The sequence below is a fragment of the Mangifera indica genome, chromosome 15 (assembly GCF_011075055.1).
Source record: "Mangifera indica cultivar Alphonso chromosome 15, CATAS_Mindica_2.1, whole genome shotgun sequence".
NCBI lineage: Eukaryota > Viridiplantae > Streptophyta > Magnoliopsida > Sapindales > Anacardiaceae > Mangifera > Mangifera indica.
Genome location: NC_058151.1, coordinates 3,274,579 through 3,292,605, shown reverse-complemented (window position 1 = coordinate 3,292,605; position 18,027 = coordinate 3,274,579). Strand labels below are relative to the sequence as shown.

The 18,027-nt window shown below is 31.5% G+C and overlaps 3 protein-coding genes across 4 annotated transcripts; 2 read left to right on the top strand and 1 right to left on the bottom strand.

The window, feature by feature from the left end:
- Nucleotides 1-6,587: 6,587 nt before the first annotated feature.
- Nucleotides 6,588-8,945, top strand: LOC123198347 (endoglucanase 8-like). The gene is made up of 5 exons (XM_044613040.1): nt 6,588-6,800; nt 6,949-7,449; nt 7,525-7,674; nt 8,143-8,248; nt 8,320-8,945. The coding sequence occupies exons 1-5, from the start codon at nt 6,606-6,608 to the stop codon at nt 8,811-8,813; spliced, it is 1,446 nt and encodes a 481-aa protein (XP_044468975.1). The 5' UTR covers nt 6,588-6,605; the 3' UTR covers nt 8,814-8,945.
- Nucleotides 8,946-10,292: 1,347 nt separating this feature from the next.
- LOC123197313 lies at nt 10,293-13,820 on the top strand. 2 transcript variants are annotated; one of them, XM_044611553.1, is made up of 7 exons: nt 10,293-10,453; nt 10,537-10,592; nt 10,882-11,005; nt 11,092-11,198; nt 12,912-12,981; nt 13,084-13,172; nt 13,544-13,820. In XM_044611553.1, exons 1-6 carry the CDS (start codon nt 10,369-10,371, stop codon nt 13,161-13,163), a joined length of 522 nt encoding a protein of 173 aa, XP_044467488.1. In that variant the 5' UTR covers nt 10,293-10,368; the 3' UTR covers nt 13,164-13,172; nt 13,544-13,820. The 2 variants fall into 2 exon arrangements, with proteins under 2 accessions (XP_044467488.1, XP_044467487.1); XM_044611552.1 differs by lacking the exon at nt 13,544-13,820 and having other exon boundaries at nt 13,084-13,344.
- An 872-nt stretch (nt 13,821-14,692) lies between these two features.
- On the bottom strand, nt 14,693-15,507 carry LOC123197565 (21 kDa protein-like). The gene has a single exon (XM_044611883.1). It carries the CDS (start codon nt 15,448-15,450, stop codon nt 14,839-14,841), a length of 612 nt encoding a protein of 203 aa, XP_044467818.1. The 5' UTR covers nt 15,451-15,507; the 3' UTR covers nt 14,693-14,838.
- Between the last annotated feature and the right edge of the window lie 2,520 nt (nt 15,508-18,027).

Here is an 18,027-nt window from a genome sequence, read left to right as displayed (position 1 = left end):
AGTTTCTAGGGTGTAAAGCCATGTGGGACTTGATATTATAGTATATATGTGGGCCTAAAGTACCCATAATACACGTGTTGAATTTGTTTTGTATGTTTTACATTTGTGTGACACCCATAAAAACATAATTTTCATGATATTTTTTAAAAGATATGATTTCTTATAAAGGTTGTTATAAGAGGGCACATATGAGATTTTTCATATACATGCTCATAATAGGACACTATGATAGTTGAATCGTGTATCGTATATATTGAAAACTTAATTTTTCGTATCGTATATCGTATTGTGTGATATGCCTTTTTAAATAAAATAATAATAAATTTTAAAAAATAAATTAAAGTTTTTTTTTTTGTATTTTCCTTTTTGTATTCCATTTCAATTTAATGTAACCAATATTTTCAATCCAAATATAAATGAAAAACTAAAATTAGCTCATCAAATTGTAACTAACTTAGTTGAAAAAAGAGTATAGGAAAATAATTTAGAATTAAATTTCATCATGAAAAATAATAATGCAATAAAAAAATAAATAGAAATATGAAGTTATATATTAAATATCAAACTTTACCATAAGAAAGTCATTCTTATTTCAAAATTTAACATATCCTTAAATATTACATCCATTAACCAAATCAAAACAACCAAAACATTCTATATTCAACTTTTTACTCTTGAATGAACTCAACTTTTGCTCTCAATCATACAAGCTTCCATCCTTTTATTAAAAGCAGGAAGAATAAGATAAAAGCAAGTATTTATTTTCCCCTGTATTAGGTTGGGTTGTCAGCAACTCAACATATATAATATAATTTTTTTATCCTATTGTAAGCAAATAACATGTACAAGAAGCAAAAGATGAATTAATTTACCTTTACTGTACTGCTTAATCACTTGCAGAATCTTTAGTACTTCTGTAGTGCTAGGTTTTGCTAGCCCTGGTTGTGACAAAGTTTTTGAATTAGGAATTGGCCAAACGACTATTTCCCACCCAAGGTTTGATGTTTTCTCAAAAGTCCCCCCTTTAACTATGGAAACATCAAACACCCACCCATGGCCTGTTAGATTTAACCAAACCCTAACGCCTGAAAATTTTATCTCCTTTTGCCCCCCTAAACTTTAAAAACTAAAATTTTTCCCCAGCCTAAGTTTTAAAAAATGGCAGTTTCACCCTAGGGTTTGGTTTTGAAATCTCCGACGACCATTCCGGCTCCATTGCCGACGACCTCTCCCTCCCGAAGCAACCTCTCCTTCCGGCAAATGTTTTCCTCCCATTTGGAGGATCGATCGGCATCGGCTTGGCCTTGGGAGACGAAAAACTTCGTCGGGGAAGACGAAGTTCTTCGTCTCCCCAGATGAAGCCGACGCCGTCGTCTTCGTCTCCCCAGACGAAGCCGACGCCGTTGTCTTCGTCTCCCCAGACGAAGCCGCCGCCGTCGTCTTCGTCTGGGGAGACGAAGAACTTCGTCTTCCCCGACGAAGTTTTTCGTCTCCCAAGGCCAAGTCGACGCCGATCGATCCTCCAAATGGGAGGAAAACATTTGCTGGAATGAGAGGTTGCTTTGGGAGGGAGAGACCGTCGGCAATGGAGCCGGAACGGTCGCCGGAGATTTCAAAACCAAACCCTAGGGTGAAACTGTCATTTTTTAAAACTTAGGCTGGGGGAAAATTTTAGTTTTTAAAGTTTAGGGGGGCAAAATTGGATTCTATTTTAGTTTATTTTTAATATTATAGTAAAAATGACGATTTTACCCCTACCACCGTTAGGGTTTGGTTAAATCTAACCGGCCATGGGTGGGTGTTTGATGTTTCCATAGTTAAAGGGGGGACTTTTGAGAAAACATCAAACCTTGGGTGGGAAATAGTCGTTTGGCCTTAGGAATTTGGAAAGTTCAGAGAAAATAACTATAGAGTATTGTTGACGGTTTAATGTATTTATGAATTTATGTGGAGATAAATTTTAAAAAGTTAAAAAAATTAAATTAAATACAATAAATTTTAAAACTGGTTTTTTTTAAAATCCAATTTGATGACTTATTTTTTAATTTGACGTACCCAATTTAGTCTAAAAAGGCATATGATAGGTATCATATCATATGATATGCATATTATATCGAATTAATTTTCGATATACCTTAAGATACATATCATTTTTTATCTAGATCATATTATACAATATGTATCACGTATCATACAATACTAACTATCATATAGGACACAAATATGTTATAGTGATCTAATAGATATATGTATGAAGATGGGATTGCACAATTATATTACTCACATGATCAAAATGTCAAATCCTTGCAATTTTTAGAAAAATGATATTTTATAAAATATTTTCACCAATACTTTTATTAGTATTGTTTTTCATGCATTTGCATTCCATGTCATCAAACTTTTGGGTTTTCCAAAAAGTATAACTTAAACGACTAACTTATACTTTATGGAAATGTAAGATTTAAGTATGGAAAAGAATATAAGAAATGAAGTGTAGAACGTAGTGTCTTCTATTTAGTAAGTGATTCTCACTCATCTTTTTCTTTTAAATATTTTATTGGTAACATGTAATTATGATAGCAAGTAGTGGATAAGCAAGGGTTGTATAAGAGGGCACATGCTTTTATGATCATATCTCGTGTTACCGTGTGACTTTTTACATGATAATTGATTGAGAACATCTCCTGATACGTCCAAGATCTAAGCGAAAGTGTTTCATGCCTTTATAAACCCTTTGGATTAGAATAACCTAGGCAAAATCTTAGAATTCACATAAAAAAATTTAGAAATATAAAATTTGATCGATCAATTTACCTGAACTGATCAACTGAGTTTCAACATAGAAGTATTTTGGTTTTTTGTGTAGATGTCTAAAGTATTTACTCGATATGCATTGACGCATATATTTTAATAGGTATTACTGTGCATTGTTGTGCATGGTTGAATAAAGGTTTGCCCAAATTCTTGCTATTGTACGATTGGATTCAAAGTAGTTGTTTTGGATCTACTGAGGTTGTAAATTAAATTATGTAAAATTTGAGAATCAAATCAAAATGATGCTAATTTAACCAAGATCGGATTTTGTTTGTGGACGATTGCTCGTTATGTATGCTTGGCAAGATGTTCGGTACATGGGCTCCAGACCAATGGGTTGATTTACTTTCCACTTATTTTGTTGGGTTTCAAACGTAATATTAAATTAGGACACATTATATTTTAGATTGCATGCTTATGGCTGAGTTAGCCAGCTTAGATTTTACAATTGAGACTTCTCAATTTTTCCTATTGATTGATTCTGGATGTACAGCATATCTAAGTCATGATGTTCCCTTGAAATTGAAGTAAAATTATAGAGAAGGAAAGGCACCAAGAACGAAGCCTAAGTGCATTAAAAGATTGAAAAATGGCACATCACTATATATACTGAAAGTGAGTGACGCTGGCTCCTCTTTAGGTGATTTGATAACAAAATGTTACTAAGATGAACAAACTATTATCCTGTGGGATTAAATATTTTTTTCCCAGTATAAAGGGTAGTTTGAATGATTAAGTATGCACAATTTTCAAGTGAAAGATTTAGGTTTGAGATTTGATAATGTTATATTAATATTAAACTCTTAATTTAAGGATATTGATTAAAATATCTTTTTTTTTTTATATATATAGATATATAGTTGGTTTTTTTTATTATAAACATAAAATATTTAAAATATCTTTAGATTTTGTACTTATCTAGTCAATATTCACTCAACTAAGCGTAAACTCATTAAATCAAGATATAAAACTACTCCACTCACCCAACTAAGACTAAAATATGAGATGAAATAAAATGAAAATATGAAAATTTCTGATAACTTTGATAGTAGAGAGGTTTGTTGAGTGGTTGACCGGTCAACTAAACACTCAAAGAACCAACTTATTATTAAAAAATTGATTGATTAACTAATCCGTTTAACTATCTAATCAATCACAAATATCATAATCTTTTTCTTTTAAAGACAAAATTAATTTGAAAAACGATTATATTTGTATAATAAAAAAATGATTTTATATATATAAAAAATAAAATAAATAACTGTTATAATCAATATCTTCTTAATTTATGTGATATAATTATTATAAAATCAATCTCTAAACTCATAATTTTCTTGGATGGGGATGATTGGTCCTCGTGGGGCTCCTCTTGGGATTTTTTCTTTTGCCCTTTTTCTATGGCTTTCGTTTTAGGGAATTTCCAGCCGTGGCTTTTTTCTTTAGTCAATTGGAACAAGATTCTAAGCAGATTAATTAATTATTAATTAATTAATTATATATACATACATATATATACATTCACACATAAAGGTATTGTCAAAAAAAATGGAAAATTAATTAAAATAGGTAATCAGTTTGCCGCGTAAACCTTTTTCGATACAAATTCTTAGTTTTTACCTTTTTAAGTAAATCATATTTTTTTTCCAAAAATACCCTTCTTCTAATTTCTCAACTTTTACAGTAGCTTTTACAACATTAATCTCTTATATTTCAAACGATATGCATTAATTTAATTTTTCTATAATAAATAATATCTATAGATGAAAAATAGATTAATTTTTTATATAATAATTGATTCTTATATACATTTATACAATTACAAAATGATTGATATACCGGACGTTTTTTAAAAACGTTACATTTTTTTTCGAGCGAGTGCGAAAATGTGCCAAATGATGCGTGAAAGGGTGCGAGAAGGGTTGCGGGTGTGTGAAAGGGTGTAACAATTTGGAAATGGTGCGGGAATGGGTGCAGGTGCGTGAAGGGGTGCGGGTGCGTGAAATGGTGTTGCAATTTGGAAAAGGTGCGTGAAGGGGTGCGGGTACGTGAAAGAGTGCGACAATTTGGAAAGGGTGCGTGAAGGGGTGCAGGAACGGGTGCGGGTGCGGATGCATGGAATATAAAAAAATATATATTATATTATATTATATTATATTATATATATATATATATATATATATATATAAAGGGGTGTGGGAAATTGCACCCTTCACGCACCCTTTCCAAATTTGTCGCACCCTTCCACGCACCTGCACCCCTTCAGCGTTGTCGCACCCTTCTACGCACCCGCACCCTTTCACGCACCATTTTGCACATTTTTGCACACATTTGGAAAAACACATCATTTTGAGAAAACGCTCGTATATCTATCATTTTGTAATTATATAAAAGTATATAAGAATCAATTATTATATAAAAAATTAATCTTATTCATTACAAAAAAATTAAGCTTAATACGTATCCTCTGAAATATAAGCGATTTATCTGCGAAAACTACTATGAAATCTACTATAAACGCTGAGATATAAAATGAGGGGTATTTTTGGAATGAAAAATATGATTTGTTTAAAAAATTAAAAACTAAGAATTCTTACCGAAAAAAGTTTATGTGACAAACTGATTGTTTATTTTAATTAATTTCCCCGCAAAAATTATTCTGTAATAATTTCAGAACAGGGAGGATATAAGACAATTAATGTAATTGATTTGTTATAATTCATTGAATTTTGTAATATTATTTACTTGTCAATATATTTTTTATTTTATATTTATTTACATTTTAGGGATGATATATTTCATTTCATATATGTTTTTTAAATTGACTCCCGTAACAAAAGTTCCGGTTTGTTTTTTGCTTCATGAAGTTTAGTTGTAATTTTAAGTTAGACTGTCTTAATAAATAAATTTATTTAGCTAATCCACATCTTTTCTCTAAGCGCTCAATACAATGTAACATAATAGTAATTGAATCGCGTATCATATTATATATTAAAAATTTAATTTTTTTGTATCATATGATATTATTTAATATGAATTTTAAAAAATAAAATAATAAAAAAATTTAATTAATACATCATTTTCTCTAAAAAATATATTAATTCATATTGATAATATATATCATATTATAAAATATATATCATATCATATAATATATTTATTATACCTTAAAATACATATTATTTTATATTTATATTGTATCATAAAACACTTATCAAATTTGCCGATACCCATGCCCAACATCCACATGAGCTGAATCCAATATTTGCTTAAGCCCAATTAACGAAATCCAATCACTGCATGAACCACAAAAATTTAATTAAAATTAATTATTATTTTACCTATTTCATTGCTGTCTAAATTTTCTTTATTTGAATAATATCCTAAGTAATTGACTAATTAGGAAAGTAATCCCATACTAATAGACTCAAAAAATTAAGAAAATTATGACTGATATTATCTACCATTTCCTTCTCATACCACGTATATTTTACTAAATTTGCTTTGACATCATTATTAAGTTTCCTCTATTTATTACTGGGATATGCAAATTTTATTCTCTTCCTGTTTAATTTTGCAATTTTATAAAAAATAAATTACACTTTAAATATCAAATTTTTGTAATAAATTTGAAAACCAATATAAATGTCAAGACATTTAATATTATCCCTTAATAGGACTCAACATAATGGGAGATGGGAGATATTATTTAAACAAACGCTTGTTAATTAACACAAAGGAAAGAGGGTTACGAGTTGTAGAGGAAGGGGAGGTAAAGGAAGCAGAAAGAAAAGATGGGTGGAAAATTGATGACTCTGAAAGTGTTGGTAGGGATGATAATGGTGGTGAAGGTGGCTTCACATGATTATGGAGATGCATTGTCAAAGAGCATTTTGTTCTTTGAAGGCCAGAGGTCAGGGAAAATACCCTCCACACAAAGGATGACTTGGAGAAAAGATTCTGCTCTTTATGATGGCTCCGATGTTGGTGTAAGTCCTTATTTTTACTCTTTCCATTGAGTCAACGTCCTATTTTCTTGATTGTTGTATGGAAGAATGAACTCTTATATAATTAAGATTTGTGGGATTATTGCTAGTAGCGTTTGTAATTTCTGGCATTCAAATGTGCAATTTTCAGCTAGACTTGGTAGGTGGTTACTACGACGCCGGAGACAACGTAAAATTCAATTTTCCGATGGCTTTCACTACAACAATGCTGGCATGGAGCATCTTAGAGTTTGGTGATCAGATGGGCGCAGATAAACGATACGCTTTAGATGCTCTGAAATGGGGCACAGACTATTTTCTGAAGGCCACTAGTGTCCCTGGAAAAGTGGCAGCCCAAGTTGGCCACCCCATTGGCGACCACAACTGCTGGGAGAGACCAGAAGATATGGATACCCCCAGAACCTCCTATGTTGTTAATACAACACACCCCGGCTCAGAAGTTTCTGCTGAAATCGCCGCTGCCCTTGCAGCCTCTTCCATGGTTTTCAAGTCCGTTGATGGTGTCTACTCTACATTGCTTCTCCAGAGAGCATCTCAGGTTTATGAATTTGCACAGAAGTTTCAGGGCTCTTATAATCCCAGTGTTGGTGAAGGAGTCTGCCCTTTTTACTGCGATTACAATGGCTACATGGTAAAGTTTGGAGAATTAAATACTTTTTTATTTGCAAGATAAATTTCATTAATTTGATGAGATTCTGCATTTCAGGATGAACTGATCTGGGGAGCAGCTTGGTTATTCAAAGCGACAGGGTTAGAAACTTACTGGAACTATGTTGTGCAAAATAATCAAATCCTGGACAATTATGAATTCGGATGGGATTCAAAGAACGCTGGAATCAACATACTTGTCTCTCAGGTAAACCATCTCACCTTGCTCTGATTCATTCAAAAATGCTCCAACTGAACATTTTGTAAATAAAACCATGCAATCCAAATTCCACAAAATCTACATATAAGACATTAAATATTAAATTAAACTTTTGATCATTAAAATACCTAAAAATTCATACAATAAGACATAAATTATTAAATTAAACTTTAAAGTCATAGAATTACATGAAACACCCTGCATTCTAATTTAAACCCTAATTTAATAAGTAAAATTATACCGTTTTGGTCTCTGAATAGGAATTTAGTCAACCAATATTACTTACTAGAGCATAAATGTATTATTGTATTTTTATTGTCTAAACTTATTTGTAAATTATTATTTAATTATTTTATCACTCAGTTCTATTTAAATTAAAATCATAATTGATGTTAGCCCATGTAAAAAAATTTTCTAACATATTCTAATTTTGTGTGATGATGTTTTCAACAACAGTGTGTGATGAACAACCCCAATGCCAATCCTTTTGTTTCCAACGCAGATAAATTTGTTTGTTCTGTGCTGCCTGAATCACCCACCAAATCCGTCACATATTCTCCAGGTAACAACACCGTACTGGATGTCATTTGCTTTAAGATGAACTATAATTTAACAGATGAAGCTATCTGTCAGGTGGGCTATTGTTCAAACCAGGAGGAAGCAACACACAACACGTTACAGCCATTTCTTTTCTTCTTCTTGTATACTCGAACTACTTGAAAGCGGCAAATAATAGACAGGTTCAATGTGGCAACAACGCTCCCACTCCTCCATCCAGGCTTGTTGATGTAGCAAAAAGCCAGGTTGATTATATTTTAGGAAGCAACCCAATGAAGATGTCTTACATGGTGGGATATGGGCGAAAGTTTCCTGTAAAAATACATCATCGAGGGTCTTGCATGCCTTCCATTGATGCACATCCGCGGCACATAACATGTAAAGGTGGGACATATTTCTTTGAAATGAAATATCGAAACTACAACATGCTTACAGGGGCCATTGTTGGAGGGCCTGATGAAAATGATCTGTACATAGACGACCGGAATCGTCCTCCTCAATCAGAACCCACCACTTATATCAATGCACCATTTGTTGGTGTATTGGCTTACTTCAAAAGTAATTCATAGTTGGAACTTGGAAACTCACATTTGATTCTAATTATACTTAGTATAATATGTAATAAAATTCCAGAATTTGACTTGAAAAGAAGGGAGGTTTCAAGCCTGAAAAAGTTTCGATTATCAAATAAGTAGTCAGAATCTGGGATGAATTCATGCAGATATGGATCTATGTCATTGGATTGTATTGGGATTTAGATTCTTGATAAGAAAAACAATTTGGTTTATTTGCTAAATACTCAATAAATAGGTGATCATCTTGTCATCCTTCATTTTTCTTTATATTCCCTTTATTTTATAGTTCTACATGTCTTATGTCACAACTTTGTAATCTAGGATATTAACATTACAATAAAACCATTAGTACATATTTTTTTTATATATAATTTAGATACACAAATAATATATCATTATATGATAGATAATTTTTTTAAATTAAAGATAAAATAATATTTAATCACATAATGACATATTATCTATATACCGAAATTTTGTACGAAAACTCTGTATATATAACATTGTTCTAAAACAATAAAACTATGTGTACCTACTTTGAATACACAAAAATTATATACACTTGATATGTGTCATCATGTGATTGAATAATTTTGAATTAAGGATAAAATAATATTCAATCATATGATGACATATATAAATGTGTACCTATTTATATATTTAAAGTGGATACGTATAATATTATTTTTCATAAAAAAGAAATATATATATATGTGTGTGTGTGTGAAAATTGTATTTGTATATGTCAATCAGACTAAGCTGAGAGAAGGATTTAGTAATCTACTCATATGAGCTAACAAAACTAGTACATATGTTGAAATAAGTCACAAGTTCCCCATTGTAATAGCCTTTGGGAAAACAATCCTTAGGTTTATTTGCTAAGTCATTCTATAATAATAATTAGTTTGGCACTTTTAGGGCTAAACATCCTTTATGTAACTCCTAAACCCCAGTCCCAAAGAAGAAGAAAAAACAATTAAAACAAAAAATAAAAATGTTAAAGTTTTCTAAAATGACTAAAATTCTATAGGCACAATGAAACAATCATTCCATCAAAGGAATACTAATTCTAACTTCAGATGTGACTGTATCAAATGAAGACAGGGTTGTTTCTCTAGTCGTTAGTCCTAGAATTTGAGTTATAGTTATTTACAATGGAATGAGATCATTCCTCTATCTATTTATGATTCTATAATTTTATAATTTAAAACAACATTTCAAATAAGATTAATGGTAATAGAGATAATAATGGTAATGTAACCCCAAATTTATCCTCCTTTTAATTTATAAATTCAACCAAATCAATTTAGTACAGTAATTTATTCCGCATTATATTAGTTTTAACATATCTAATTGAAATAATCCCCATTTGCAATAATGCAATTGGAAGGAAAAAATAATAAATAAAACTTGTTGGGCTAAGATGATAACATTAAAAATTGAAGGATCACTTTAAAACCAGAAGATCTTATACGAAGCTACCCATAACCCCCACATTGTTCGTCAATCTGCGGTAAACTCAAAACCCAGAGCCTTTTCAGAAAACAAAATGCAGCAGAGAAAAATTTCTGCATCTGGAAGGCCATCTGGGACCGACGGCTCTGATTTTTCTTATCGCATGGTCGTCGATTCCCGTAAGCTCCATCTCCTATGTTAATAACAATTCCATTATCTCAGTGTATCTGTTTGATTTTTCGCTGTTTAAATTTAACCATAGGGTACACAAGGGTTGCGAAAGGGAAAGTTCGTCTCTCTGCTCTTATCTTCACTCAGGTACTCACCTTTCAATAGTTTACTTGCGAAATTTCCCTGTGTTTTAATATTGGAATTTGGGATTTTTATTTCGAAATAAGATTCAGTCAGTCAATTTGGTTTTTTTTTTTTTCTGGTTAAATTTTTTCTTGGATTTTTTGTTGTAATTCCTCAAGATGGGTTTAATCCAACAGTTATTGCATTAGCATCTGCAGATAGCATCAGTGTCGTTAGTGTAAATATGAATATTTCAGACTTTAATTTGATTGATTACAGGACTTTACAATAGGGTTTGCGTATTTGTTTGCAGGCTTTCATCCACTTGATAGGGTCGGTTTACATATATCTATCTACAACAAAGGAGGAGGGCCCCAATAGGCTTGCTGTTGTGTCTGCTTCTCTTGGCTTAATATCTCTTATCATAGGGGAAATAGGTTCATCACCAATTCCTTTGTGTCTCTTTGAGTTGCTATGTTCTTGTGCACCCATTTTAATGATAGATCATCATCATATGTTGTAGGTCGAAAGCAAAGTAAAATCAGTCTGTTGAGAGTTTGCATGCTTGGATCATCTATTGCAATACTTCTCTCAATATTTTGTGTTGTCAAGGCTAAATCAATTTTAGAGGTCGGTTCATAATTTTTCCTTTTTTAATTTCTTTAAATTTTCTGTATAGTTTAATAATACCAATTTTTTCAATTCCTCAAGGTTTAAAATATTTCAGATTTTTCTTAGATTAAATATTGGAAATAATGAACCTCCCATAGTGCTTTGAAACCTGTGCTAATTTTTTATTGGATATATGATCACACAATTTGCTTCAGATGTCAAAAGGGGAACATAGGAAGAGTAGGATGAATGGAATGAATTTCATGATTCGTCTGCTAGACAAACATGTGTTTAGTTTTAATGGTCCTAAACTTGAATATTTGTAAGTCGCAAGGTTAACACATTTGGATTTCTAATGAGCAAAATTGTAGGTCTCTTTAAATATGGTGAATTGAATCCAATTCTACAAAACAGTGAATTTTATATACCTAATTAACATGAATGGTATACATTTAAGCATTTCAATCTTTTATCTGCTGGAGTTAACTAAAATGGCACTAGTCAAACAGATAGCCGGGGATGATCAATGCTTTAAATCTTGAATTGGTAGAACTGGATCCAATTCTACTAAACAGTGAATTTTGTATACCTAATTAACATGTATGGTATACGTTTAAGCATTTCAATCTTTTATCTGATCTGGAGTTAACTATAATGGCACTGGTGATGTTGTGTTATCAAATGGATAACTGGGGATGATCAATGCTTTAAATCTTGAACCAATAAACAATTGGAGAATTTGTTTGTCTCTAATAATACATTTCAACTTATATTAGATGAGCTTGAGTTGCTGAAGGGAGGGGTCTACTTCCCAAGTGCTGACAAAATGAGTAGTTAGATTCTACTGGTGAAGTTGGTTATGAGAGGGGTGCTTCTGAAGGGTAAGTTTGAAGGGAATGTAGGTCTGATTTTCTGCAGCTCTGGTAGTCTTGTATCTCATTGTTGTAATATATGCAGGGGAACCTGTGCTAGTGAAGAAAATTGTGTCATGTTACTAGAAGGGAACAGTGTACAAGAGTAAAATTGTTTTTATTTTCATTCTATATAAAGAAGCCTGAGACAGAATGATAATGGTTCTTTTTGTTGATAAATGTAATCAGGAAATCTAATAAAGGAAAAATGGAGAATTTGGTTGTTGGGCAGTGATTTTCACCAATAGAAGTCAAATTAGGTAGTGTGTCACATTTCTATGAGTCCTTGGTTTTGAAGACTAGAGGGGCTTGATAAGCTTGTAGGAAGAGTGAATGACCTAACCTTTTTGGGAGTTATTTGAGTAGTGCACCATTGATTACTCCTCTTTAATGATGACTTTTTTTAATGGTGATGCATCTAACGCATGCAAGCTCCTTGGATGTTTCTGTTAATCTGTGATGGTGAAACTCCTAAGAGGCAAAATTAGCATTGGTTTTCAGTGCAAGGTGTTCTTGTTTTGTACTGGAGAGTGCTTCAGTGTGTATATTGATATAAAATTTCCTTCTGATACAAAAGTCTTCACTATAACTGCTGGGTATTATAGCCGAAGGATGGAATATTTTGGTTGATCTATTAGGCCTTTCTGAATAGTGGATGCCCTCCATCATGCAACATATTCTGCATGATTATTGAATTTGAACTAGAAAAATATGTCATTCACACTTCACACACATGCATATTTACTTAAGATAAACAGATATCTTATGAACTCAAAAATTATTGTCCTGAAAGTTTAATTGTGGGATTTTGACTTTATAGGTTATTAAAATCCCAAGTGACTGGGAAGCCAAGAAGTTTGAACTTCTTGAGACTGCTCATGTTGTTCTTGGTATGTCGAACATCTTTATCTTAACTAAATATCTGAATAATGCCAACATTGTATTATTCATATAAATGGAACACTGTTAACTTAATTTTTCTATATTTACAGGATCACTGGTACAGATATTTCTGATCAGTACTATAATTTCCCTCATTGATAACATGTCTCCTCCTAAGAGAGCTTCTTGACAGTTTGCTGTAAGTTCAATATTTTCGGATCCAGTTGTAACTCCAAAATTACTAACCATGATAATGGTTATAAGAGCAAAACCTTTTTCTTCTTTATTGTGGTTCACTTTATATCCTTTGCATGCCTCACAAAGATTGTTAAATAACTAAGATATTTAGATGCCTTCTTTATTGTTTTCCATCTTTATCAGACTTTGCTTTATTTCATTTTTTTATTATTTTTTTTAAATATGATGCTGACTGTGTCTGTGTGACAATTATCATGAGTCAGACACCTAACTTTAATTGATTAAAAGAAGCACAAACATGTGAGAAAGAATCTTGCTTCCTTCATTGGTAATTTTTCATAATTTAATCATGCATCACTTTGGGGGATGCAGAAATTGTGAAACAGGGGAAACAGTGAGGATGAAAGCTTGTTAGAAACTGGTTAGTTTTGGAGTGTGAAGACAGACAACTGGGACCATATGAACTTTGGAATTTCTTTGCTTAAGCAATGTTCAATTATTTGTTAAAATGAATGCAATTTCGCAAATTATTGCTGGCCAGCCAACTTTTTATCATTTAATTTGCATTAGAGCATTAAAGGGGTTGATTGAAATAACGTTTGTAACCGAAAAGATGGAAAATGGCTAATGGTTCCATAGATTTCTGATATGGTAAGTGCTCTGTCCATTCAATATCACCCTGTCCTAAGTTTAATGATACAAATAATGCTCCAAATGTACAAAATATCTCTCAAAGTCTACAGATTGCAATGGGGCAAACAAGATCGAATATCTTAATCCTCATTCTCACAAAAGAAATATTTTATCCTCCCATTCTTATTATAGAAACAATGGAGAATTCTCTTCTCTTTCACACAGATAAAAACATTTTCTTTCCTTCTCGTCCTCGCAAGGCAAAGTCTCCACACTATTTTCTCTTTATTCCAGCTATAAAAAAAAAAAAAAGTTGTAAAGAATATATAAGAAAAAAGTTTGAGGAATATATTTATCTTTGTTTTCACTCTATCCCTGTTTCTATTTCCATCTTTATCAAATTTTTTTTCTTTTCATTTGAGAAAGGGTGGACCAAAAACCTAATTTTACATATCGAATTGTCTCTTACTCAAATATAGTAAACTTGAGAGAGCGTTGATTGTCTTGTCCTTGTATTAGTAAATCATACAGTGTTCCTAATTTAAAAACAAGAATTCATGAATTTGATTGATACACACATTCAACCACGAGATAAATAGTAACTTAGGGACAAAGTCCATTACATTATTATTTTCCTCGTGAACTTGCATTAGTTTAAATAATTTATTTTCTGTTTTGGAATCGTTTAGACAATTTGACAGGACTTTTTCCATCAATGGTCATCATTATCTGGAGCCCATACTTCTTGTTGATAACTCTTTGTTTGTCTGGTTCTCTGTGCACCTGTGACATTTGCTTGGAGTTATCTGTAACTCAAATTTCTGAACCTGAACAAGAAATAAAATCAAATTCGAGAACATGTTTAGTAAAAATTCCATGATACAAGTATGGCAAGAAACTTATAGTTTGCATAAATTCAATTACAATATAGTACACACATTCTGCAAATATATAGAAATCCACCTCAATAACAGTTGTACGTACTAACTATGAGGTATCTAAACCTCTCACATTTTGTCTAATTCTTATCATTACTAAGAATGAACAGAAGCATAGCTATTGATCAAAGCCAAGGCATTGCTGGTCATATGAGCAATTTTCACAATTCTGCTTCTCACAATTTTCCCATTCACTGTGTTACGTTTAAATCCATCACTGCAAGTACTTTCATCTGTCAAAGCAGCACTAACCCAAGTCTCTATATCACTCATCATAACCTCAAAATTAGAAGCTTTTATTTGCCCCATCTCCCCAATAGACCTTCTGAGCTCATCAACTGAATCACTCAACTCCTCTAGGCAATCTTGCATGGCATCCACCTCTCTAGGGTTCATCCCGGAGTCTTTCGACATCTTCAACATGACAGCCGACGTCGATTTAGTTGTTGCAAGAGTCACATTGAGGGCTGTATGGGCAAGGAGCTTAGGACTAGTTCGGATTAAGCTGGCATGGCCAACAAGGGATGTATAGCAAAGTTTGGGATATTTTGTGGAGCTACAAGATGTTTTAATGAACTCTGTGTTGGCAGTTTTAGGGGAACTACGATAGAGGAATCGAGTATCGGCTGAGCTTGAGTTGATGTATGAAGTAATGGCTAGTAGAAAGACAAAAGAGTAGAGAAAGTGTTTTGTAATTGAACCTTCCATGGCTAATCTCTTCGAGTAATCTTTGAAATCAGAGTTGATGAAAGTGGAGGAGAGAGGGTGCCAATTTATAGGGCTACAAAGTTGATTCCAACTAAGACTGGGACCCCATATGTCAAGCTTCATAAAACATGTGTTAATCCCTTTAAATTATTGAAATTATTATTAATTTTTTTTAATTTTGTTTGCCGGCATTTGGGAGCTAAGCTGCAATCTCTAAATAAAAACTTAGAAAAATACAAAACTAAACTAAAATATACAATAAAACTATAAAATGATGTTTACACATTTTTTATATATAATTTGAATATATAGATGATGTATTATCATATAACTAGATAATTTTGAATTAAATATAAAGTAATATTCAATTACTTTATAACATATCATTTTTATATCTAAATTATATATTAAAAATATATACACATAACATTACTCTGAAATATATTGTTAATACTTATTCGGGTTGTTAAAAAAATTAAAATACCTTTGGTTAAGTCTTGATAATACATATTCAAGCAGTTTATTCTCTTAATTAAATTTTAATTATGAGTACTAATTTAAATTAATTGAATAGTCAGTCTAAGGCAAAAATGAGGACCCAATATTTTTATTTAATATATATGTTATAACTTTTAAAATGTATTTATTAAAAAATTATTAATTCCATAAAATTTTAACTTTTTTAAATCCTAAACAATTTCAATTCATTACTTGGGCTAATTAATGTTAAAAATTGACTATTTTGCTACTAACCAATGCTAAAATATCTAAAAATTCTTACTTTTAGGATAATGATTTTTTTATTTTTTATTTTTGATAAATATCTATAATAAAAAAAAAGATAAACATATTCTTTACTTTTCCTTTATTTTCTTCATTATTTTACTCTTCTCTTATTTGTTATCTTCTACTATTGACTGTTGTGTTCTTTTACACAATTTTATTACTCATCAAATTAACTTTTGCAACTTCGATTGAAAGGGCATCACACAAAATTACAATATTTCAATACTCAGCAAATTATATCCTTCTTCATATTTCGTTTTTCCTCCATTAATCATTAATCAAAATGACATAAATTACGTATTTTTATGAATCTCTTTCCTGGCACTTTTTCAAAGTACTTTTACTTTAGATTATTTATTCTTTGAATATAAATGACTCCCAGAAAGTGTGAATCTGGATTTGAAAACGCAAGGAAAAAAAAAAAAGGATGACAGAACTATTTCAATTTTCAAAAGGTAAGAAAAATAATTTCTAAAAATAGGTTTATATTATTAGAGTATCATAAAATAGATCTAACCTAGACATACAAATATTGTTGAGCCATCCCTTTTATAAGCTAACCAAAGTGTGATATTTTTGCATACGAGAGAAAAGGACGAGTTGAGATCGTCCCTACTGTCTCCACATATTTGTTTTAATAGAATTAAAATATCTCCGGCCAATAGGCAACTTGTTAATATTCATTAAACCATAACTCATCTGGTCCTAAAACTCTTCACTCAAAATGCATGTGGAAGTTCATAAAATCGATGTTTAATTCGTAAGAGGGACAGGCTTGTGAGCTAGAGAGTGGAGAAGTTTTATGCATGCATGTGGGTCTGGTATGATCCAATCACTGTTTAATATGCATGCATCTATGAACCCTAAACCACACAAGTTGTTACACCACTGGCTATTTTCTTGACCCAGTTGTTTACTAGTTGATCAAATAAAACGTGGTGGATAAAGTTGAGGCATAGCCACAGAATTAAAGGGTTTAACTTAGATTTAAGTGGTGGCATCAGCTTTCTCTTTCAGTTGCAGGTAAGGTTGTTTAAAGTTTGGCTACAGTCCTACTTTCATGGAATTGACATATTGAGCGCCACGAGGATGGTGGCTCGGCACCTTTTAAGAGCAAAAGACCAGTCCATTCAATCTTCTTTCTACGTATTCATGTTTTCTCTTAAGTATGTATAGTTTTGGTATCATGGGTTCAAACAGTTTTTCTATAACTAAAATTAACTGTCATAATTGATATTTCCGGATTGTTATTCATGATTGTTGTGGGATTTTACGGCACCATCAAAACATTATTAATATGAAATTTTATTTTGAATTAAAAATAAAATAATATTTAATTTTATAATTATATATCACCTGATTATGTAATTGAATACCCAAAATTAGTTACACCTAACATTTCTCTAAATTAAAACAAATCAACAAATAACTAGCTTATTAAGATAGATCCCTCTAAATCGGATATTAACTTACCCACGCAAACAAAACAATGATTTCCCAAATTGCAAGTCTCGAAAAGCATGAGTTAATTCCTTTAAGATGCAGAGATTTTAATATAAGCAAGTTGCCAATATGAACATCACTCAGCTGCTGCTGAGTACCCGACGCCTAAAACAGTGTAGATTGTTATAGTTGATATCATCATTGATTAATTTTTGTAATATATAAATTCAATTGTTCAAGTAGGACCAATATATTTCTAACAGTTGGATTTTGATACTTTCCTTTCTAATAAACTGAATTGAATCATGATACTAATGAAAAATATTTTAATATCTGATCAGTACTCAG

What these genes read in the sequence shown, in the direction of transcription:
- LOC123198347 (XM_044613040.1), top strand. Translation starts at nt 6,606, where the DNA reads ATGGGTGGAAAATTGATGACTCTGAAAGTGTTGGTAGGGATGATAATG. An exon ending in GCGATTACAATGGCTACATG is followed by an intron (nt 7,450 to 7,524) that starts GTAAAGTTTGGA and finishes TCTGCATTTCAG; the next exon opens with GATGAACTGATCTGGGGAGC. An exon ending in ATCCGTCACATATTCTCCAG is followed by an intron (nt 8,249 to 8,319) that starts GTAACAACACCG and finishes GCTATCTGTCAG; the next exon opens with GTGGGCTATTGTTCAAACCA.
- LOC123197313 (XM_044611553.1), top strand. Translation starts at nt 10,369, where the DNA reads ATGCAGCAGAGAAAAATTTCTGCATCTGGAAGGCCATCTGGGACCGAC. An exon ending in TCGCATGGTCGTCGATTCCC is followed by an intron (nt 10,454 to 10,536) that starts GTAAGCTCCATC and finishes ATTTAACCATAG; the next exon opens with GGTACACAAGGGTTGCGAAA. An exon ending in GACTGCTCATGTTGTTCTTG is followed by an intron (nt 12,982 to 13,083) that starts GTATGTCGAACA and finishes CTATATTTACAG; the next exon opens with GATCACTGGTACAGATATTT.
- LOC123197565 (XM_044611883.1), bottom strand. Translation starts at nt 15,450, where the DNA reads ATGGAAGGTTCAATTACAAAACACTTTCTCTACTCTTTTGTCTTTCTA.